The following is a 23644-nucleotide window of genomic DNA, read 5'->3' as shown; positions in this document are numbered from 1 at the left end:
TGGGAAAGAATGTGTTTAGATACAGAACATTCTCAAATTTGTCTCTGTCTACTATAACAAACTGTTGCTTGTCACATTACACACTGGAATCATAGTTAAATATTATGGGAGAAATTCTTCACTTGGATACCAACATCCACAATTTCTTCTTCAAGTGACTGTACATGTCCCTTCCACTCTTGGTATGTGCGTGTTGGAAGCTTTTCCCGTCAGCAGTCCTCCATGGAGTGGCTGAAGCGTCCTCTGCCTCTGTGCACCCTTTCAAGCAGGTCTAAAGAGCAAAGATGTCCCTAATCCCCCTCAGTTCCTTCTTACCGCCTATGATGGTTGCTGGATCTCTTGGTCTTGCCTTAGCAAGTTCTTTCAGTATGCCTTTTTTTTGGGTAGAATAAGTTTTTTGTTTAAATGTTATTTTTCAGTTCCCCTGCTTCGAGTTCTTTCTTCGGCACCAAGGAGTGCCTCGGTCAAGGGGGATCAAGCCTTATTTTTCTTGTTCCAAGCAGATCACAGAATCATAGAATATCAGGGTTGGAAGGGACCTCAGGAGGTCATCTAGTCCAGCCCCCTGCTCAAAGCAGGACCAATTCCCAACTAAAGGTGCCTGTGAGTGACCCACACTTCAGTTGTTTAAAGTGCCTGAGTGAATCTCTCATATCCAATTGCTATCATTGCACTGCAACCCTCTTCTGACAACAAAAATTACTACACCACCCCAAGAGGAAGGGACAGAAGCCTGAGCCCGCCTCAAACCCACTGCCCTGGGGAAAGGAGCCCAAGCCCCACCGCTCCAGGTGCGCAGGCCAAAGCTGAAGTCCAAGGGCTTCAACCTCAGGCAGGGGGGCTATAACCTGAGTCCCCCACCCAGAGCTGAAGCCCTCAGGCTTTGGCCTTAGGCGGTGATGCTTGGGCTTCAGCCCTGGGCCCCACAAAGTCTAAGCCAGCTCTGGTGACCCCATTTGAAGGCCTGACCCACAGATTGAGAACTGCATCCCTAAACCAAAAAACTTGACTCATTTTGGTAGGAAAATGTATTCTATGGCTGGGCTACAATTTAAAACCGCTGTCCAACAGGCTTTGTTAGGGTGTTATGACTTAGTATCTGGGCCTCAATATTAAAGTTTAAGGAGAAGTTACCAGAGGATGCAAAACAAGTTTCACTGGTAGATGAAGGAAAGCTGGTGGCTAGAACATCACTCCAAGCCGGTTTGGACTTGGCTGCATGTGCTCATTGCTGCAGTCTTTGGGGCTTCCCAGGAAGTCTAGCAGATAGTTCAGGTCCTGCCATTTGAAGGGTCACCTCTATTTTCAGGGTAGACAGATGACAAACTTAATGGTGTAAAAGATTCCAAGGCAACTCTAAAGTTGCAGGGCATACGTAAACCTGCCTTGAAAAGAAAGCATTTTTGTCTGCATCAGACCTGCTTATATGCTGTTCTTGCACATCGACAAAAAAAATAATAGGGGTTATAGATGCAGACCATCTCTTTCTACTTCAATGGCGGCTAGTTCATCTAGGCACCCTAGGGGCATTAAACAAATGTTTTGATGGGTTGATGGAGGACACCATACCAGTCTCCAAAATTCCAGTCTCTCCTTTCCCCGTGTTTGCAAACCATCTATCCCACTTTCTGGGTGCTTGGTCCTCAGTCATTTCAGACTAATGGGTCTTACACTCTGTGGAAGTGGGATACACCCTTCAGTTTATTTCTACCACTCCTTCCAACCCTTCCCTATATCCTCCTTCAGGGACTACGCTCACAAGAAGCTCCTTTTCTAGGAGTTGCAATCTCTGCTTTGGGTGGGAGCCACAGAAAAAGTACCTCAGTGTCATAGAGAGGTTTTGTTCCCTCCATTTCCTTATCCTGAAAGCAAAGGGAGGTCTAGACCAATTTTAGGCCTGCATAAACTCAACAGAAAAAGATAAAAGTTTTCTATGGTCTTGCTTGCTTCCATTATCCCCTCCCTGGCACCCAGAGACTAGTATGCTGCTTTTGATTTAAAGGAGGTGTACTTCCATATGGCGATCTATCAAGGGCCCCAGGAAGTATTTAAAGTACCTGGTAAACCATTCTCACTTCCAGTTAAGTGATACTCTTTGGCCTGTGTTCAGTTTCCAGAGTTTTTACAAAATGCAAGGCACTGGTAGCTGTGTTTCTGAGGCTATTGGGTGTTCAAGTGTATCTCTACTTGGATGATTGACTGGTGAGAGGCCAATCCAGAGTTCAGGTACTATCCAGCATCTCTCTTATCCGGTCAACGTTCAAAGCTCCGAGACTGTCAGTCAACATGGAGACATCTAGCCTCTCCCCTTTTCAGAGGTTCAAATTCATTGGGGCACTCCTGGACTTGACTCAGGCCAGAGCTTTCCTTCTATGGTCAAGATTGCAGACAACTTAATCAGTTGTTTTAGATGTCAAGGCTCACCCAACTGTGACAGCATGGAATTGCATGAGGGTTCTGGGGCATGCAGCCTCTTGCACATATGCAGTCTGACATGCCAGATTGCACCTCAGGGAACTACAGACTTGGCTGGCCTCTATGGTATCTCTGAGCTGTTACCTTATAAGGCTTGTGGTTAGCTTACTCTTTCAGGTTTTAGCTTCTCTGGACTGGAGGACAAATCCTGTAAACGTATGTGTAGATGTTCCTTTGTTCTGCCTCAACCTTTGCTGCTGATAGTGACAGATGTGTCTGCTCTGGGTTGGGGGGCTCATCTAGGTTCCCTTCAGATGCAGGGATTATGGTCCACAAAGGACTTGTCTCTACACACAAATGTCAAGGAGTTGAGAGCTGTCTGACTATCATGTCAGGTTTTCTTATTCCATATCGCAGGTAAAAATCCTGCACGTATTCTAACAGACAGCACAATGGCAATGTCCTGCTTCAACAGGCAGGGAGGGGTCTGCTCATTCCAGCTCTGCCACAAGGCAGTTCTCCTCTGGGATTTTTGTGTTGCCAGTTTGATCAACCTCACAGCCTCTTACCTTCCAAGGGTGCAGAATGAGTTTGCATGCAACCAAAGCAGATTGTTTGCATCACCTCCGAGGGCCTCTATGTCTGAATGTAGCCAGGTGCGTTTTCCAGCTGCAGAGGACTCCCTAGGTAGACCTTTTTGCAACAAGAACCAACAGGACATGCTGGCAATTTTGCTTCCTTCAAGGTCACAGTCAGAGTTCCCTAATGGACACTTTCCTGGCCAGGCAAACTCCAGTATGCTTTCCCACCAATCCCACTCCTTCACAGAGTTCTGCTAAAAATCAGGCAGGAACATGCTCAAATCATATTTGTAATCCCAGGTTGGCCTCAGGAGCACTGGTTCCCCACACTCCTGTCCCTTTTGGTAAAAGCTCTGATATTGCTTCTGTTGGACTCAAATGTGATTTCTCGAGCCCATGGTCACCTACTCCACCCAGACTTGCAGGCACTTCATTTAACAGCTTAGAAATTTCATGGATAGATCGTTGGGAAGAGTCTTGTTCAAAAGAGGTTCAGGATGTGCTATTAAATAGTAGGAAGCCATCTACTAGCTCTGTTTACTTGGTGAAGTGGAAATGATTATCTGGTCCAGACAATCTGGAGTCTTGCTGATACACGCTTCATTCCAGCATATCTTGCGGGTCCCAGAACCCAGTCCCAAACCAAGCCCATATGTCTACACTGCAATTTTATAGTTCCACAGCCTGAGCCCTGCGAGCCAGAGGCAGCTGACACCTGCCAGCACCAGATGTTCTATTGCAGCATAGACATACCCCAGGTGGAATGCACATGTGCAATCACTTGAAGAAGAAAAAACAGTTTTTAACCTGTTCCATAACTGTTGTTATTAGAGAAGTGTTGCTCATGTCAATTCCATGACTCACCTTCCTACCACTCTGCATTGGAGTTTCTGGCACGAAGTTAACAGAGGGGTTGGGGTGGCTCGGCTCTTTGTGACTGGTCACAAGGATATGTAGCGGCAGATGGAGTTCAAGCTGCTGTAACGGGTACTACGGAGGGAAAAAGTTTCTGACAATAGTGCACAGGACATTCACACTCCAAGAATGGAATGGACAAGTGCATCACAAGTAGAAGAATAACAGTTATGGAACGGTTTAGTAATCCTTTTTTCCCTGAAGTCAGTGGGCTTGTATGCAGGTATCTGAGGGCAGAATATGGACATCAGCATTTAGAACAGAGAAAAGTATCAGATGTTTCTTTCTTCATTTTTTTTTTTTGTTACCAACATAGAAGTAGCCTTGTGAAAGGTAATAGGAAATGCAATCCAGAATCAAGAGGCATCTCTAATATTTAGGGCTAGAGCCATGAGAAAAAAATGTCACTCTAGTAAGAGAGAGACAAAGGGCGTGAGGTAGTATCTTTTATTGGACCAACTTCTGTTGGCGAAAGAGAGAAGCTGAAGAAGAGCTAAGTGTGGCTAGAAAGCTTGTCTCTTTCAGGAACAGAAGTTGGTCCAATGAAATATGTTGCTTCACCCACCATGTTTCAAATATCATGAGAGTGACATGGCTACAACACTGCAAATCCTAATAAAACTCATTCTTCGGAGTCTACCATTTTCATTTTTTGTGTTTTTATTTCCAGAACAAAAATATGGAGCTGGCATCTACTTTGTCAGGAACCCCAGAAATCTAATGGAGGATACCAAGGAAAAGTGTGAAATGGACCATCTAATTTGTGTGTTTGAGGCTGAGGTAGTAACAGGCTTATACACTGAGGGCAAACAGTCTTATATTGTGCCACCAGCAGTTGATGCAGATGGCATGAATGTATATGACAGTGTAGTAGATGATGTTCACAAGCCTGAAACGTTTGTCATTTTTAACAGTAATCAGGCTGTTCCACACTATATATTGACATGTTCCCAAATTTGGGCTGAGGGGTCACTGCCTTACTAGGCTGCCAGGGGCCCAGTAGATGAGACTTCATCAGAACCATGGGACTTAGGCATTCCACAGAACAAAGTATAGAGAGCATCCTGTTAAAACCCAAATAGTAGCATATCTGACACTACTGCAGTAGTGTAGTGATGGTGCCTTACCTAACAATCTTGACATATCCCTGTTGGTATATACAACAGCGTAACCAGTATAACATAAGGAAGTTAAAACTATATATAATTTTATATCAGAAAGAGAGATGAGATACAGAATTCAGTTCACCATTCTTGTGGTGGTGAAAATATATAGCTTCAAAAATATGCAGTTTTATTTTTCTATAAACAGTCACAGTATGCATTTTATTTTACTAAGGCACCAGAGATGATTAAATATATATTTAGCCACAGAAATGTCTGTTTTATAAAAGCTTGAAACAATATTTTATAAACTTAATAATCACACATTAGCAAAAACCATCTAGTCCAAATTAATCCAGTAAGATTAAAACATGTATTTAGGCTGTTCATTTATTTTATTTTTCATTTTGCTTTTATTTGTTTAGCTAACCATCTACCTTGTGTTTCAATAACAGCTTTGTCATCTTTGGAAGTGTTATTTTATAAATAAGTTTACATGCTTATAAAAAATGAATTTATTTGCCCTGTCAGTAGCAATAATCGTGTTGCTATCATTTTCATTAGCTGTACGAGATGCCAACCACTGTAGGTAACATGTTTAAGAGAAATAAAAAAAATTACATGACCAAAAATATATCAATCTGTTGATGTGTTCTGATTTTTCTCCTCCTCTTAACAGGACATTAAGGCTCCTGGCTTTGACAACAGTCAACCTTCAGTTAGCTATCATGATGTATTTAGCATGGCCTTTTATGAAAGATTTTATGAGATAAAGCATGAGTTCTGAACCTGAGACTAGTAATCATCAGGGGGGCACATTCAGGTTTCAGGGGAATTATGATCTTGCTTTATGGCTAGCTGGGAGAGGGGCTTGTGGCCTGAAACTTTTTCATTGTACTTTGCAGTCATGGTATGGAAAAGGCTATGAAATGATTAAAAAAAAAATCAAAAAAAAAAAAAATCAGCGTAGCCATATCCTCAGATACTTGCAAAATTGTTTTAGTAAAGGCTCAAACCCCTCCAGGTCATTTTAATTGAGCTAGAAGTATAAGCCCTGGGTGTAAGGCCAATTGCCGGAACGGGACTTGAACTGAGGGCCCAAAGGAAAAGACTACTAGTTAAGTCAAATCTCAAGCACTGGTTTGCATTCATGTTTTTCTTTAAAACAAAGACTCTGTAGTCTGCAACATTTATAACATCCCCAGATTCTGCTGTTAGTTACATCCGGGCAACCCCTTACTTTTATCAGTGCACAGAAGTTAAGAGCAGCAAAGAGTCCTGTGGCACCTTATAGACTAACAGACGTATTGGAGCATGAGTTTTCATGGGTAAATACCCACTTCGTCGGCTGCATGTAGTGGAAATTTCCAGGGGCAGGTATATATATGTGCAAGCGAGAAGCAGGCTAGAGATAATGAGGTTAGTTCAATCAGGGAGGATGAGGCCCTCTTCTAGCAGTTGAGGTGTGAAAACCAAGGGAGGAGAAACTGCTTTTGTAGTTGGCAAGCTGAAGGACTGTCTGGATATGTGGACCCTCTACTCAGACCCTATGCCACCGGCACTCCCAGCTATCTTCATCATCTGGATCCATGGGAAGGAGACTCTGGAAAAAATCCACCACGATTTCAACAGCTTCCACCCCACTATCAAACTCAGCCTGGACCAATCTACATGGGAGGTCCACTTCCTAGACACCACGATGCAAATAAGTGATGGTCACATTAACACCACCCTATACCGAAAACCTACCGACCGCTATGCTTACCTTCCTGCCTCCAGCTTCCATCTCGGGCACACCACACGTTCCATTATCTACAGCCAAGCACTGAGGTACAACCGCATCTGCTCCAACTCCTCAGACAGAGACCAACACCTACAAAATCTCCACCAAACATTCTCAAAACTACAATACCGGCACGAGGAAATAAAGAAACAGATCACCAGAGCCAGACGTGTACCCAGAAGCCTCCTACTGCAAGACAAACCCAAGAAAGAAACCAACAGGACTCCACTGGCCATCACATACAGTCCCCAGCTAAAACCCCTCCAACGCATCATCAGTGATCTATAACCCATCCTGGACAATGATCCCTCACTTTCACAGGCCTTGGGTGGCAGGCCAGTCCTCGCCCACAGACAACCTGAAGCATATTCTCACCAGTAACTGCACAGCGCACGATAGTAACTCTAATTCAGGAACCAATCCATACAACAAACCTCAATGCTAACTCTGCACACATATCTACACCAGCGACACCATCACAGGACCTAACCAGATCAGCCACACCATCACCGGTTAATTCACCTGCATGTCCACCAATGTAATATATGCCATTATATGGCAGCAATGCCCCTCTGCTATGTACATTGGCCAAACTGGACGGTCCCTACGGAAAAGGATAAATGGACCCAAATCAGATATTAGGAATGGCAATATACAAAAACCTGTAGGAGAACATTTCAATCTCCCTGGACACACAATAGCAGATCTAAAGGTAGCCATCCTGCAACAAAAAAACTTCAGGACCACACTTCAAAGAGAAACTGCTGAGCTTCAGTTCATCTGCAAATTTGACACCATCAGCTCAGGATTAAACAAAGACTGTGAATGGCTTGCCAACTACAAAACCAGTTTCTCCTCTCTTGGTTTTCACACCTCAACTGCTAGAAGAGGGCCTCATCTTCCCTGACTGAACTATCCTCATTATCTCTAGCCTGCATCCTGCTTGCACATATATATACCTGCCCCTGGAAATTTCCACGACATGCATCCGACGAAGTGGGTATTCACCCACGAAAGCTCATGCTCCAATACGTCTGTTAGTCTATAAGGTGCCACAAGACTCTTTGTTGCTTTTACAGATCCAGACTAACACGCCTACCCCTCTGATACTAGAAGTTAAGAGTAGGACTTGGCCCAATCTCTACTGCCTGACCAGTTATGACCACCAAGAACTACATACATCTTTACTAGGAAGTTTTAATTTAAAATTGGTTTATATACCTGCTGGCCAGAAAAAATCAACTTTTTAAAACAGCTTGTGATGCTGTTATAGTTCAGCAACAGTTAGAGGGATTATAGTTCATTATAATAAGTATATAACATAAGCATATAGTATATAATATGTCTGCTTCTGGACTGAAAAGAAACAAGTATTTACAGACAAAGGATTTTAATTTTTGTTACAGTTTAATACAACAAAACGGGGTATGGAACAAAAGGCATCCCAATCATAACTACAGCAATGCATTAGACACACTAGTCTGAAACCTAAAACATAAAGATGTCAATGCTTTATAAAGCTATTGTGTCTCACAAAAGGACTCCAGTACATACTATGTGAGTTAGCACATCTTTAATGTACTCTAGGCGCACTTTCAAATAATTTCTCTTCATATTTTGTTAAAATTAACAGTTAATACCATCCTATAAGCTTGAAAACATGAACATTCCACTCCTGATTTAGCTTTTCCACTTGGCCAACAGATCCCCCCTTTCATTTCCATTGATTTTTCATGTATTCCCTTGTTCACACTGCGATGTACGTTTAAGTTTTGTTTAGCTAAATGCTGGATTGGTAGGTGCTTTCATATTACTGTCAGTTTTCATCAAAATATTTCATTTAAAAAGTGTCTCGCACCACAGTGAATTTTTAAAAGTAAATAGCTTCTGCATTCCAAGTAACTATTTAATCATTACAACAGTTTTAATGTACAGATGTTAGACAAACTAGTGAGATTGTCCATTCCCTTTTTTTGTAATTTCTCTCCCCACTTAGTCTTAATATGAGTTGTATATATTAGTATAGTTGCTGTAAGTATGGAATATCTGAATTTTCAATATTTTGTTTTATTAACTTTAGCAATTACATATTTATTGTCTTAACTGCAACCACAGGAATTTTAAAGTGACATTAGCATGTTACAAGAAACATTTATCAATAAAAAACAACAGCTCAGGGTTGGGTGTACTATTGTAAAAATTGTGCAGAGCAGCTGAATGCAGAACATGAAAAGAAAACCACATCAAGTTAAAAAACTTCTCAAAATTCAATATTACACTGCTTATTTATTTTGCATTTTATTATTGTAACAAAGATTTCCTTGTAAACAATTCCTGCTTAAGTCCACCTTCCCCTCCTTATACTTAGTGTTATATATTTATATAGTTTACAAAAGAACTGGTAATATCTGAGGCTGTACATAATTGGATATATTCATCTGGTCCTCAAAAAGATTATTGTAATTTCATATACAGTAACCAGAAAATAAAAAGCACAAACTAAATGTACCTGGAAGTACATATTAACATCATTAATTACCACAGTAATTGCAAATCCCTGATCTTTATTTCTATAACAGATTAACTCCAGGCTACTCCAAAACCTCTGGGATTTCTCTGTCATCTACAATAAGAGTATGAATGATTCCTTCCCTTCGTTTTCCACTACTGACAGCCTTAATGCAACAGTCATGATCACCAACACTGAAGTGAGTTTCTGTTCCATCTTCTACAAATTCACCCTATGGTGGGGAGACAAAATATCATGAAAAGGAACAATATGGTTGACTAACAAAATACTGCAGTGTTCTTAAGACATCTATGATCTGATTTTCAGAGGTGCGCTGCACCTGCAGCTCCAGTAATTAGAAGAGACCTGAAAAATATGGGACAAGGTGGAAAATGTAAAGCTGAAAATTCCCTAATATGCCTTGTTTGGTCACCGCATTTGATTATGCAGCAGTTTTGATTTACGTATGTTACAATCAGGCTGTTTCCTGGTCAAAAAAAGACAAAAGTTCTGTAAAATACTGGGTTTTGTGACATTTGAAAAAATTCAGCTAGCACTGTGACTGATAAAGTTAATTAAAACAGACCAAACTCAGTTCTGTTGTAATTCTACTTGAAATCAATTGACTTGTACTGGTTTCCACCATAGCTGAATTTGGCCATAAATTAATTCAAAGGACTTGAATAAGATCTTTATCACAAGGCTAACAGTGTCTATAAGGTTTAAATGGAACTTAAGTTGTTCAAAGGGCTTCGTGTGCGCCTGAATTAACAATGATAACTCTGGAGTATATTTGTACTCCAGATGCTTAAAGAATTCCAGGTGTTACACCTCCTATTTTCGATTATGCCATCCGGCCAAACTGAGTTTAAGTCTATCTTCTGATAGAATGAGATACCAGAATGCTGTCCTAACATATAAGCACAGTTTGGCAGGCAATCATGCAGGCACACTACCTGCAGGAGTTAATAAGAACCCATGTGCTAAGAATAGTGCATGGGTTCTCTCAATCTAAGAGGTTGCAAACAGGTTTCAGGGGGACTCAACCACTCTCCGCCGCTTCCTTTGTGGACAGTTAGATGGGAGGGGAATCCCAAATGTTTTTTCTGTTATAATAGGGAATGACAGTATGGAAAAGATTGAGAATGCTTGGAGTACTAAATCAGAATTTGTGCTCCAAGGGAGTCAGAAGGTTGTACTGTTAGCAGTTTGTGGAAGAAGAATGCTTGGGAACGTGGTGAAAAATAGTTTCAAAGTATAGCAAAATTAAGACTTCATTTATCTACTCTTTCTAATTTAATACAGTAGGACTACTCGTGGCAGTAACAGATGCAGGATCAAATGTCTGGTGAGGAAATAGGTTTTTCAGTCCTCTGCATAGGGAAAGCTGCAGAATATATATATATTCCTTTTTACTCTAATTTTCAGTAAAAGTAAGATTACCAAAATGACAGACTGAGGATTTCTTCTTATTCACAGGAATAGGTACAACATGGCAAACTTCCCTACACTGTTCTGTCAAGATGCCTAAACGCTAAACTGGAGGGACCATTTAGAGGCATGAAAAAGTAATCTGATTTTTATGCTACTCTGAACATCAGGCCTTAAATGTTTAACATTCAGTTACTAGTGACCTGGGTAGATTTGAATTGGCTGGCTCTATAATCCACAGGCAATTCAGTCGGCTCCCTATTCCTCCTCCACAAAATACTTTACTTAAAAGGCCCACAGCTATTTCCCCACAGCATCTGAATAATTTCACTGAAACATAATGTCAATATTAGTGTTCTAAGTGGTGTGTTTTATTTCAGTTGTTAAATCAGAATAAGTATATTAAACAAAATCCTTTGTAAATGATCACATACCGCTGTTTCCATTTTTTTACCATTGCACCAGACATCCATAGTGTCCTTCTCTATAAAAATGAGAAAACAGAACAAAAGTTGCATGCCTCTTTATAGACCAAAAAGATACAGAAATTCCAAATGTTTGACATGAAATTTTAGCTATAACTCCATAAATGTGTTCCAGATCAATAGTAATATCCTGAATTACAAAGTTTGTCTTCATAAGGAGAGGCTCTCTCATAAGGTTGCAACCAGCTTCTATTAGAGAGCCTCATTTTTGCCTCCAAAAATGGTTTAAATCAATGTCAGGATTTTCTGAAACCAAAAAATGTTGTTTCTGCAAAGTTTTTAAAAAAATAAAAACAAATGATTTTTGAGTTATGGAATAGTAATAAATTACCATGATTTAAAATTATTTTACTTAACTTTTTTTTTTTTTGGGGGGGGGAGTCCTAACTCAACACAGCTTAATTACCCTTCAAACTTTTCACGTTCTTAAATCTTTTTGAAACCTCACGCACCTTCCTTATTAGAAGAAAATAGGCTGCCATTAAACAATTATTAATTTTTGTTTGTTGTAAAGCACTCCTTTGATTACATTACCCAACAAAACCTCCTGGAGTATGTTCACTCTAAATTTCATATTTCTGAAACTGCCTTTGTCTGAGAGTGGTTAGTATCATAGGACAAAATCCTGCTTGCCTATCTCATGCCATTTAAATTGATCAAAAGAGCAGGATTTGGCTCCTACTCATGGATCCCCCTCTCTTTTCATACTACTTAATCTTAGTACAGCTTTTGGTACTATCAGTCATTCTATCCTTGAGCCTCTAGAAGAAAACATGTCTCCAGGCCTCTCCTCTCCTAGTCCTGACCCTGCATCATTAATCAATTGAGAGCTTTGCCACTGATTTCAATGAGTATACGGATCGAGTCCCTAATGTGAGCCCTCTACCTGGCACTAAAATGGGGGGGGAAAGGTTATTTATTTATGTAAATATCAAGCTAAAATGCAAATATAAATATACATCTTTGATCCAAAACACTTCCCATGTTAATTAAAATAAGTTAAAAGGCACAATTCAACCATAGGAAGAGGTAATGCTTCTAAAAAAGCCATTTTAGAAATAAGCTACCTGTTTAAATGGTCACATTAAACAAGACAAACTTAGGGTAACATGGTTACTACCTTCAGTTAAGAGTTATTCCCCATTGGGAGTAGGCATCAAGATAAAGATCCAGATGCAAAAGTAGGTTCTAAATACTTCTGAAAATTTTCCCCAAGTGACTCGACAGAAGTCACATAGAAAGTTTGTGGTGAAGCAGGGACTTGAACCCAGAGTTCCTAAGTCCTAAAAAAGGCATATAAGGTTTATAAAAAGCACAGTGATGAGAACTGACTCAATATTAACTCACCTAACACAACTCTACAATCCACACCATCCAAGCTTAATACCCAAGTATTTGTTGTTTTTGACCGGTTCTCCATGTACTTCTTGAGGCTTTTCCCATTGATCTCCAAGGTATACTCATATGCAAAACCACTGACTGCATCGATGTTAATGGTAGCCTTTGTTTTGGCTGCTCCAACTGTAAATGTTTCTTTACCCACTAGTTTAAACATCCACTCTTTTCTTATTTCTTCCTGAAGAATAACATAATTAAAAAGAGGAAAATGGGTGTTGTTAAAAAGTCAAATATTTTAGTCTCATTATGGAAAATATCAAGCCAAGTAGCAAATGGAGGAACTGGTGCAAACTATTGTCACGGTATCAGATCCAGGACCTGTAGTGAGATATGCATAGTCTCATTAGTGTCAGTGGGGTTCTCTGTAAACACAAGGATGCATTTGTGTGGCTCTGAGCTGTAGCATGTGAGAGTGCATGGCAGGTATCAGACATCAATCCCTGTTAGTATTTCTACAAACTCATACTGTAAGACGGGGGGTAGTCTATTTTTTGTCAAGGTCTACATTTCTTGGTCAAGGTCTAGATTCCAGAGAAAATAATAAAGATAGATAAGTAAATAAAAAGACGTCAGGGTCTGTTCAAAAGCATCTGGCAGTTCGGATTTGGCCCATAGTCTGCCTATTAATTACCACTGCTGCAAGACAAACAAGAGAGAGAGAGAGAGAGAGACAGACAGACAGAGAAAGGACAGCCAAGTGGATGGTGCCGTGCCCTTCTTATACTGTGAACAGATCAATAAGAAACCGGAGAAGCACTCCCACGGAATGACATCAGATATTGGTAGAGTCTAATGTTAGTACTGAACACTAGATGCCAGAAGCCATACCAACGATTCTCACGTGTAATGCAAGTAGAACTATTATTTCTCAATAAGGCAGCAAGTTATCAGCCATGCTGTGCCAAAGGGATAATATCTGGGAGATGAGGATTGCAAACCCGGGATACAATATTGCAGCCTGAAATATATTATTTCCTTTTAAGTATTACTCAGTTAACTTTGTTACAAGGGTAAAAAGCCTGTGTTCTATTTATTATTGTGTTAACTAGTCATAGTGCTTTCCACACAAAGATGTATTTACATAGGTATTGAGTGTTTTGCACATGTTCATTTTACCTTTCCATCTACATATACAACACGTTTTCCTGATGTAGTTCCATGTTCAAATTCAATCTTGTGAACACCATCACTTAAAGCAACCTCCCATACAGCCACCAGATCTGTCATCTTCTCCAGGTAGCCGTAGCGAGACCTGAGGGAATAACAATTTTAAATACTTATTCTTTTATTAATGTGCGGTATATTTTGTTCAAAGTTTTATTACTTCAGGTTATGTCAGTTTTTAACTAATTAAAAATAATCCTGATCAAGAGCTGACTTAGCTGTAGGAAAGATTGGTTTAGCATTTATTTATTTACTTTCTCACTCACAATCAAATATAGCAAAAAAGTTTAAAATTGAAACAAATTAAGAAGCACACAATGAATTTATGTTGGCCACAAAAATTAGAATAAAAATAGGCAAACATATAGCTTTACTTTGACAAATACTATATACATCCATGTAAGTGCTAAAACTTCTAACTACAGAAGAATACTAGTTACAAAACTACCTAAATCCTCATGCTCATCAGTAAATTATCTTGTTTGTTGGCATCTTCTAAACAGTAAAAATTGACTGACCCATTACAAATCATCTTAGGTTTTTACATTTCAGAGAATTTATATAACCATCTGTGGTAATACTGTAAATCTTTTCTAGTCTATTAAACTCCACCATAAGTCTGTTTAATAAATATAACAAACAAAGTGTAACTTAAGTTAAAAAGCCTACAATTAGGTCAGTGATTTTCAGCCTGTGGTCTGTGGACCCCTAGAGGGCTGCAGACTATGTCTAAGATTTCCAAAGGGGTCCACGCCTCCCTTTGAAATTTAAGGGTCTTCAAATGAAAAAAGGCTGAAAACCACTGGCGTAGGTAATAACTGATATGTGTGTGCATGCACGTATTATGATGCACTATTTGTTTAAAGAGAATAATCTTCACATTCATAGATCTGATCACAAATGACCATTAAATTTCAAATTGTAGACATTTTTCCAGACCAGTGTTTTGGGTTTTTTTTTTTTTTTTTACCTTACTTCATCTTCATAAAGAGTAATCTCTTCACGGGATGCCATAGTAGCCTTAAATCCAATTAGCAGCAAGGAAAGAGAAAAGCAGAATGGCAGCAAAGAAAATGTTGAGTACTGCAGTTCCATCTTAATTAAAAGTAATCCCTTCTTAGTACTTTCCATTTAATGTCCATGGATATTTTCCACAAAAACATTGGGAGCTTTCACACATCCTAACATATGAAATGTAATGTAATACAGTTCTGACTTGTTAGACACAACACTGGGATATAAATCAATACCTGAGCTGAATATTTCCTTGTAAATATAAATTCAGTTTATACACATAGGTTAAGGGTACATAGTGACTCAGCCCTTATTTGATGGAAGACCTTTTGACTAACTTCAGGTCAAAAGGTTAAGATTCGTTTGTTTTGGAAGAGTTTCATGCTAGATCAAAATTGTGTCTCAAGTATATCTCACTTTGAGATTTTGGAGCTGAATATGTAATTGTAGTGAAAATTCATAGGACATCCATACTAAAAACCAGAATTTACACAAATACACAGAAATTTTAGATAAGTCAGTCTCAAAGAAAAATGAGAAAAGGAACTTTACTATCACAACAGAAACCTGGGAGGATATGTGGTTTAATGTGAAAGATACTTCAAGTTTTTTATCCCTGTGATACTTCCAGAATAAGATATTAAACAGGTACAACTGAACTCTAGAACATTTATTTAAGGCTAGATTGGCAACTCACAACTGTTGGAGATGCAATAGCCACATGCCAACCTTTCACACATCCTCTACACCTGTCAAAAATGCAGGTGTTCTGGAACACCATACACAGTGCTCTCTCTAAAACTGTGTCACTATTTTTCCTTTTCCAAGCTTGTGTGTTCTTGGGGTACTGGATGAGTTGATTATACTTGAAATGGTAATCCATCAAGAAATAGATTGCAGGAACTATTTTAGTGGCCAAAAGAGTTATTCTGAGAAAATGGAAGTCTGCATTTAGGCGGTCTGGCTTAGTGACCTCTTTATTAAGGCATTAATTGAAAAAATGACTGTCTAACAGAAACACTTGGAAAAACTATAATGATATTTGATCACACACAAAACTACTGCATACTTTTGCAGTTTAGTATATATTAGTCCCCAGTACTCATAGGATATGTGGTCATTTATTTATCTGTTTAGTCACTTTAATAATGGATGCCCTGAATGACCTCTACAAGTTCAGGGTTTTGTGTGTGTGTGTGTTTTAATTCCAGGCTTTCCAAATAATGAAGGTTTAATATTGTTATTTAAATCATATTTCCATCTTGTACATATATGTATATAAGTTCTGTTATGTTTATATTTTACACAAAGACTAGGTTAAAAAAAAAGCACTCAGTATGCCTCTTCTGCTGCCCCTCCTTCTCTTTGCCAGCTTTAGAAGTCCAGAAAACTTCTACCAATGGAGCAAGATTCATGCAAATACTATTTATTTTATTTTGTTGGTTTAGGGAGAGCACACACCACTGCTACCAAGCTTATTACAACACAGGATACTGATCTTAATGACAGTGAAATATCACGAGATTAAGCAGAATATTTCTGTTGGAGGGGGGCTGAAGGGAGAAGAGGCCCTGCCCAAATCAAGGACACGCCCTCCCCAATAGTACTCCCCTACTCTTCTGGAACTGAAAGAAGCGATGGCCGTTGCCTTACCTCCTACCTGTAAATAAGAGCACCTGGCCAGAGACCAGCGCTGTGTGGTTACGGTATTTAGCCAGACTACTCTTACTAGACACTGCGGGGCTTCTCACAGCGATGTGAACAGTTTGACCCGAGCAGCCAGCCGAGGCCCTACACTGATCAGACACACGCGTTATGTTAACTACCCGTGCGTGCTCCGCTGCCCTGTCTCTCCATGGGAGCCGCCAAACAGGGGCCACTTTTAGAAGGGACAGGGCCGCTCCTACGAGATCACATTAGGGTGGCGGGGCAGAGGGCCTCCGAGAAAGCGGCTCAGGGGCTCGCCCGGGCGGGGCAGCCCGGTGGCTCGGGACATTTACCGCGGAGCAGGGGCTTAGTCCCGCCCGGGCGCTGGGCCTGCCCAGCCGGACGGGGTCGGGCCCTGCCGCTGCAGGTGGCTGGGGGCAGGAGAGCGCAGCGGCCAGGCTTCCCCGAGCGGGAGGGCGCTGCGGGCCAGGCACCGCAGGGACTCGGAGGGGCTCACAGGCCGCGGCGGGGCTCTGAGCTGCGCTGAGGTTGCAGCGCCCCGGAGGGCCGCCCGGGGCTTCTCGTACCTGGGCGGCTCTCGCTCCGCACCACTCCCCGCAGCCGCCTCGCTCCCTCCGGCCCCCGCGGCCAAAATGGCGCTAGGGGGCAGGGAAGCGACGCGGAGCGCATCGATCAGAGCGCCCGCCCGCCCGGCGCATCCAGCGGCAGCGCCGCTACCGCCGGGGTGTGCGCGCCCTCGGGCGGGGCGGCCGGGAGCGTGCGGCCCCACCCAGCGCCGCGGCTGCTCGCTGCCCTACGGGCGGTGGGGGGCGGTTCCCGCATGCCGGCCCCCGCGCTCTGCTCCCGGGCAGGGGCCAATCGCGGCCCGCCTCCACCCTCGCACTGCCCCGCCTGAGTAACGGCCGCGGAGCGAGCCCAGGTGGGGAGGGTACGCGGTGCGGCGAGGCGGGGCTGGCGGCCGGGGGGGGGAGGGAATGTGTCGGGGGAGCTGTGACCGTACAGGGAGATTCCCTCCCCCCCCCCCCGCCCCACCCCGCCGGTACAGGTACCGCCCCAGCCCGCCCCGCGGGGCTATTTTCCATCCTCGCTAGGCCTTGTGCAGCGGCGCCCGGCCCGACCCCTCCCTGCCGCCCGCGTTGCTTGCGGTGTTGGGCCCAGCACCTGAGTGAGACCGGCTGGGGGAGGCAATATCTTCTCGTCCTGGACCCACTTCTGTCTCTTCCACCGAGAGAAGCTGACCCAGCCAAGGCAGTACCTCCTCGGCCTTATCTCGCTGGTGTCGTCCCTTGTAGAGCGCCCGCAGGTGCCAGGCACTTGGTAAAAAGGACTGGAGCGTGTGGGTGCTAGGCAGAGACCAGAGGAGAGGAGGTAGTATGTATGGCCAAGCTTGAGCTACAGCCTAGTAGTTTGACAGTTTTTGTTTGGTAAAGGAATAGGGATTTTTAACCATCTGGCCTGGTAACACTGAAGCAGGCCCTGAACTAGCTGTTCTTGGCCAAAATACCCAGTTCACTGTTGTGCTGTATGCCAGCTGTCTGTCTTGATGCTCTAGAGGCTGCTGTTATATGTGCATTGGTCTGTATACTGTCCTGAATTACATATAGTGGTATCTGTCTACAGTTAAAATGCTTTGGTATCTTTTGTGATGCAAAATCATGATGTCTGGGGCCAAACCTCTTCTGCATAATACCTATAAATGCCATTGTTTGGCAATGAGAGGATTGTACAAAATATGTATTGCAGGGCACAGCTCAGTGTTGTTTTCTGACATGTTTTCTTCTCTCTGGTACTTGAACAGCTTCAGATCAGAGATCAGTTTGATATTTTAACAATCTGACAGTGAAAACCACAACACAGGAGTAACTTATGACTGAGGTATAGTACTAATTAATCTAAACTGTATATTGCGCCATATAATGTATGTATTAAAGATTACCCGTTGGATGCTTCTTTGTGTTAAAATTTCTGGAATTAGCAAATTGGCAGGCTATAATGGACAGTACTATCAAAGATGGTAGGCCTACAATTGAACCTGCAGTACTGTTATAATTTGGCAAAAAATAACCCTAGCCTTTCACCCTAAACAAAAAGTTTAAGTATATTGCAAACACAGCACATGATAAACTGAAAAGACTAATAACTTTCCAGTATGAACTGCTGCATGTGCATACACATCCACGTGGTATGGTAGTTCATTACAATCCTTCTCGGGGTATCTGTACACTGCGAAGTTGTCAACAGAACTTTTGTCTTTCACGTGCTTAAAAAAGCCCCCCTACACGAAAGACAAAAGTTTTGCCAACGCAAGTGGCAGTGTGAACGCATCTTTGTCAGCAGGAGTGCTTTCCTGCTAACAAAGCTAACGCCGTTTGCGGGGCTGAAAGTATTTTGTCGGCAAAAGTACAGACAAAGAGCGTTTACACAGGTCTTGTCGCTAAAAGCTGCATGGTGTAGACAAGCCCTGGGTGACTTGCAGGAGGGTAGAAAAAAACACAACTGCCATTCACTTCAGTTCTGAAATCAGGCTCTGTCTGTATAAATACAGCCACAATGGTATTTTGTTGCAGTCTCTAGTTACCAAAGGAAAATGTAGGCAATTATCACTATAGATAGGAAGGAAGAGAGAAAGCAGTGAGTTTATAGAAATGCCCCTGGCCCACACTATTTGTAGGATTGCTCGTAATTGCTGTTCTTCCTTTTAAATTAAAAGAATTACACTAAAATGTGTTTTGAATGGATGATTCTGGCAAAGATTTTCAAGAATGGAGTCCAGCTCTTCAAAGGCATTTAAGCTCCTAACTTCCATTGAAATCAATATCTAAATACCTTTGAGGATCTGAACTTCCACTGAAATCAATGGAAGTTAGGAGCCTAAATATCTTTGAGGATCTGGGTGTAGGTGCCTAAAGTTAGACTCCTAAAGCCGTATTGAATTACCCAAATAAGTGGCCTAATTTTCAGAAGTGCTGAGCAACCAGCATCCCCCACTGATTTCAGATTTTAAAGTTCTTGGCCTCTCATTAACAGTTATCTGTAAAGTGAATTAAGAAAAATATGCCTGCTTCAAAATTATAGTGTTTAGTCCTCAGTGTGAGAAGTTTATAAAAACAGCGGCCTCATCCTGCAGTCTATTTTGATGTCGATAGGTATTTTGGCCTAAGTTTTCAAAAGTGAGTAATTATTTTGGGTACCTCAGTTTTCCCTAAAAGCCTGATTTTCTGAGGTAGGGTACTCAGCCCTTTTTGACAATCAGAGCCCTTCTAAGCTGTTGCCCCAAAACTGAGGTGCTCCAGATCACTAACTAGTCTTGGAAAATTTAGACCTTTACATTCGGAAAGACTGGCGGATTGGGCCAATTGACAGACATGCACTTGCAACGTTTCTGTGGGGTAAGGTGAATATAATTCATTTTTTACACATGCAGAAAGTCTGTCTAACCTAGTATTTTCACAGATTTCCTAAATGGAAAAAGGTCACTGTCTGTCCGTTGTAGAACCATTATTACATCTTTGGAGCATTTCTGCCTAGGTCTGTGTTTGGTTCTTGCAGTGCTTTGTGTTTGCCATATACAAGGCCTGTTGGTTTTTATTTTTAATTTATTTTAGTTTTCCCTGGAATGTATTAGTATTTATAATAAAAATTAAAAAATGGGTGAATATTGGTGCAAAAATTTACATCACAGCTTGCTGGGTAAATATTATAGTTAATATCAGGGGACGGGAGGGTGGGGAAAAAAACCATCAGATAGAGAAAAGTGGAAGAGGTGAAGGAGCCACCATCTCATGCTGCCTCTTCCACCTCTTCTGCTTCTGGGCCCATTTTAGAAGAAGAGATGGTGGCTTGGTTACCAGGGCTGCCTAGGTTACTGAGCCACCGTATCTTTCCAGAGTGGGGAACTGGGTCCAGGGAGTTCTGGCACTACTATTTTTTTAGGACTGGAGTGCTGATCACTACTCCCACAAGTACTCGTATATTTTTTGTACGATTGCCTTTCTTTAATAGACAGCCTTACATTTACACTTAGACTTGTTTATTGTTCACGTAAATGCATCTACTTAATATAATGTATTTTCTTAACATAATTAGTATTTTTGTGTACTCGAGGGGTCCAAAATTCAGATGAATATTGGTAAAAAACACATAGGCTTTTGTAAAATCCTGGCCATTTTTGGTAAAAACTGAAAACAAAGGGCTTGACCGTATAGAAAGGATTAGAAGGCATTCAGCATACAACTTTTACTTTCTTTGTGTTCAGGTCCCACAAAGTTGTGCATTGTCAAGTAATGTCCCAGCAGGCTCTATGCAGGTGACGCCAGCACAAAAGTCCACTGAATCATGGTGTCAGGTAAGCTCTTTTTTTAAAAACAGTAGAATGTGTAAATTTGCAAAGCTTTTTCACCCTTTGAAATGTGGATATAGATTGTTTGTGGAGTTAGCATGCAGTATTTAGTATACAGTTCGGTGTATTTTTCTTTGCTTCTTGCAGATCATCACTAAAGTTGAACTGAAAGCCTTTTAAACTGCCAGGAAAGAGCTTAAGTTCCAAGTTCCTTTTGTAACTGTGACATGTTATTGTATTTTGTTGGTTGGCATTAGAAGCAGCATTCCATTGCGCACACAACTAGAGGGAATAGTAGAATTATTGAATATGATTAGATAACTCTCTGAATTCAAGGTCTTATCTCTTCCACCTCTCCTCCCATCTGTAGCAGGAGCAAGCAGAATGGGAAAACATAAACAAATTATTAGTGCGACATGGCTTAAAACCTGTGTGTCTTGCTAAACCAAGAAACAGCAGAAATCTGTCAGGTAATGAAGTGCTGTTCTCTAGCAACTCTTATTATTTAAAAATATTAAACTTAAGTTCATAAATCCTCTTTTGATATAACTTTCTCTGCTTCCAAATGTTTATGGAGGTGGAAATTGCTGCTTCTTTTATCACTGTCTTGTCTATCTTAAATGTCTACAGATACGATTGTTTTAGACAAGCAGTCTTCACTGGGGATAAGACTTGCATTGAAAACACTGGTGGATGACACTGAACGTCAACAGAAAATGATACATGGCCTTATAGAGGCTAATCGCCAGCTTAGGTAAGACTTATTGTCCGTGCAAAGGAGTTTTTCACAAATGTGAAAACATGTTCTAGATTTATGCAAGAGGAACACTTTCTTAAAAATTACCAAACCATTAGTTAAACTTTCCATTTTCTGAGTGTTGGAGTTTTTATCCTCACTTAAGTCCACATCCTGAGTTCTTTTGCACGGGATGTGGGATTTATGGGTCACGGGGGTACCTGGTCAGTTGCTTTGCCATTACAGCAGCTGCTTCTGTATTCCCCTTACTCGGGGTTCTGGCCAATGGAGCTGGCCTGCCTCACTACCCTACTTCCAGGGGCTGCTACTGAGAGTCCCCTTGTGCCATGTCTTTGGGGCCTATCCTTCAAAAGTACCAGCATTTCACTACCTTACTGAAATGAGTTTATTATAAATGAAGGCAGGGCTCCATATATATAATATTTTTAAATTAGGGATGATATACGCCAGGAGAGAGGTCGGGCATGTCGACAGGAACAACGAGCCAAAGAGTTGGAAAATGTTGTGGAGAACATCAAATCCAAAATTTGTCAGCTGGAAGATGAGTGTATAGCTAAAGTTTGCCAGCAACAGAATCAAGTGAAAGAACTTCAGAAAGATCAGCAAGCTTCACAGGTGCTTCTATCAGTAACTCTTTGGGAACTCAAACCACAAATGCTTTTGACTGATCTGAAGGGCTTTTGAAATATTTTCAGTGATCAAAATAACAGATGTGAGAGTGTTATGGAGTTTCAGGCTAGAAGGGACCACCAGATCATCTAGTCTGACCTCTTGTATATCACAGGCCACCAGTGCTTCCCAGCACCCTTGCAGTAAACTCAACAGTAACTGTAAATTGTTTATACTGTTTGTATTTCTGATTTTGAACCCCTACACAGTTCTTTGAAGAGTAGGGTTATAATAAAAAATAAAATTACCCCTTCCCCCACTTCTCCCACCGATTCACTACATGTAGACAGTAAGAACTTAGATTTTTATGAAACCATTGTAGTTTACCAATTCTGTGTCTGATTTTACACACAATGTGCCATACTCCTTTTAGAATTTTCCTGTCACCTATTTGCAGACAAAGTACCATCACCAAAATGAAAAGTTGCATGAACAGGAAGAGACTATTGCACGTTTGCAGAAGGAGCTCCATAAGGTTGGGATGGAAGAGCAGCAGCGTGTTGCCACGCAGAACAAAATATTCTGCCAGTTTTGCAAGCAAGCCCCAAAGTCTCTCTTGGATCAACAGTAAGTAACTCTTTACCACCATGTTCATAAGTGAGAGCCCAAAGCATGGACATTTTAGAAGTGCGAATTTAGGAATTACAGGTCCTTTTTACATATCTGTATAATAATTTTTGTATAATAAAACTGAGTTGGGAAAGTAATTTCATAGAGAAGAACAAGAATGACATCCTTTGTACGCTAGGTGGAAGCAAAGGGAAGAAAGTGACACACTTTCCATAATGAATAGAATTCTAAATGGAGACATGTGTAACCTATACCACTATATAGGTTGATCCCATTCTGTACTTCTAAAAATTAAGCTCTTTTTAATATTATTAAAGAAAGCAGCTTCTGCAGCCTATCCATAAGCATCCGAGGCAGTGTGTGGAGGCTGCTCCATATTCCAAGATTGATGTAGGGGTTTCCATCCCTCTCCCCCAACGTACAGTAGCATCTGTATATTGCTGATAAATTATAAGGTCACATAGACTGTTGCCTTCACAGAGGCTTACGTGAATGCCATAGGAATTCAATTGGCAAGCTTTGTACCCCCTAGATTTCTTGTTAATGTTGGGTGAGCAGAGGCGAGGCAGTTCCTCAGGCTGACTGTTTGTTGGGAGAATTGTTCAGTAATTGGCCTTGGTATTTCTTTTAGTAGATAAGACAGCCTCTCATCTCCACTTTGTCTAGTTTCTTTTTAAACGAGTGTCCATAGGCTATCTGGCACTTGTGTGATCAGCATCCCTCCTATTAGGGTACTCCAGTCCTAGGACTTGAGGACTTTGTTAGGTTGTTAGCCCTGGTGAAGATCTATTTGCAATCTGATAGGCATGTGAGGTGCTCCTTACTGCCACAGATTTGGCTTTT

The 23644-nt window shown here is 41.3% G+C and overlaps 3 protein-coding genes across 17 annotated transcripts in view; 2 read left to right on the top strand and 1 right to left on the bottom strand.

The window, feature by feature from the left end:
* Positions 1-5648, top strand: part of PARP9 (poly(ADP-ribose) polymerase family member 9) — a 31158-nt gene extending 25510 nt beyond the window's left edge. For all 3 annotated transcript variants that reach the window (XM_030579690.1, XM_030579688.1, XM_030579689.1), the window contains one exon: positions 4582-5648. In XM_030579690.1, the coding sequence (XP_030435550.1) occupies positions 4582-4895 (314 nt within the window). In that variant the 3' untranslated portion in view covers positions 4896-5648. The remainder of the gene's footprint in view (positions 1-4581) is intronic.
* A 2537-nt stretch (positions 5649-8185) lies between these two features.
* Positions 8186-17708, bottom strand: FAIM (Fas apoptotic inhibitory molecule). 2 transcript variants are annotated; one of them, XM_030579421.1, is made up of 6 exons: positions 17033-17107; positions 14755-14804; positions 13737-13872; positions 12570-12798; positions 11172-11221; positions 8186-9538 (listed from the first exon to the last, which is right to left on the bottom strand). In XM_030579421.1, exons 2-6 carry the CDS (start codon positions 14796-14798, stop codon positions 9389-9391), a joined length of 609 nt encoding a protein of 202 aa, XP_030435281.1. In that variant the 5' UTR covers positions 14799-14804; positions 17033-17107; the 3' UTR covers positions 8186-9388. The 2 variants fall into 2 exon arrangements, with proteins under 2 accessions (XP_030435281.1, XP_030435282.1); XM_030579422.1 differs by lacking the exons at positions 14755-14804; positions 17033-17107 and adding an exon at positions 17628-17708.
* CEP70 (centrosomal protein 70) overlaps positions 14811-23644 on the top strand; it is a 55632-nt gene continuing 46798 nt past the window's right edge. For 4 of the 12 annotated variants that reach the window (XR_004002533.1, XM_030579417.1, XM_030579415.1 and 1 more), the window contains exons 1-7: positions 17269-17385; positions 18265-18341; positions 20722-20811; positions 21176-21275; positions 21436-21559; positions 21997-22177; positions 22629-22798. Coding sequence is in view for 11 of the 12 variants with exons in the window: in XM_030579417.1 (XP_030435277.1) it covers positions 18333-18341; positions 20722-20811; positions 21176-21275; positions 21436-21559; positions 21997-22177; positions 22629-22798 (674 nt within the window). In the remaining variant the exon portion in view is untranslated. Of the gene's footprint in view, positions 16505-17266; positions 17386-17694; positions 17835-18264; positions 18342-20721; positions 20812-21175; positions 21276-21435; positions 21560-21996; positions 22178-22628; positions 22803-23644 lie in introns of those variants that run through there. The other 8 variants (XM_030579413.1, XM_030579409.1, XM_030579411.1 and 5 more) reach the window with 7 other exon arrangements.

This window comes from Gopherus evgoodei, chromosome 11 (genome assembly GCF_007399415.2).
Source record: "Gopherus evgoodei ecotype Sinaloan lineage chromosome 11, rGopEvg1_v1.p, whole genome shotgun sequence".
Classification (NCBI taxonomy): Eukaryota; Metazoa; Chordata; order Testudines; family Testudinidae; genus Gopherus; species Gopherus evgoodei.
Note: the sequence above shows the minus strand (reverse complement) of the source record. Positions and strands in the feature narration are given on the sequence as shown.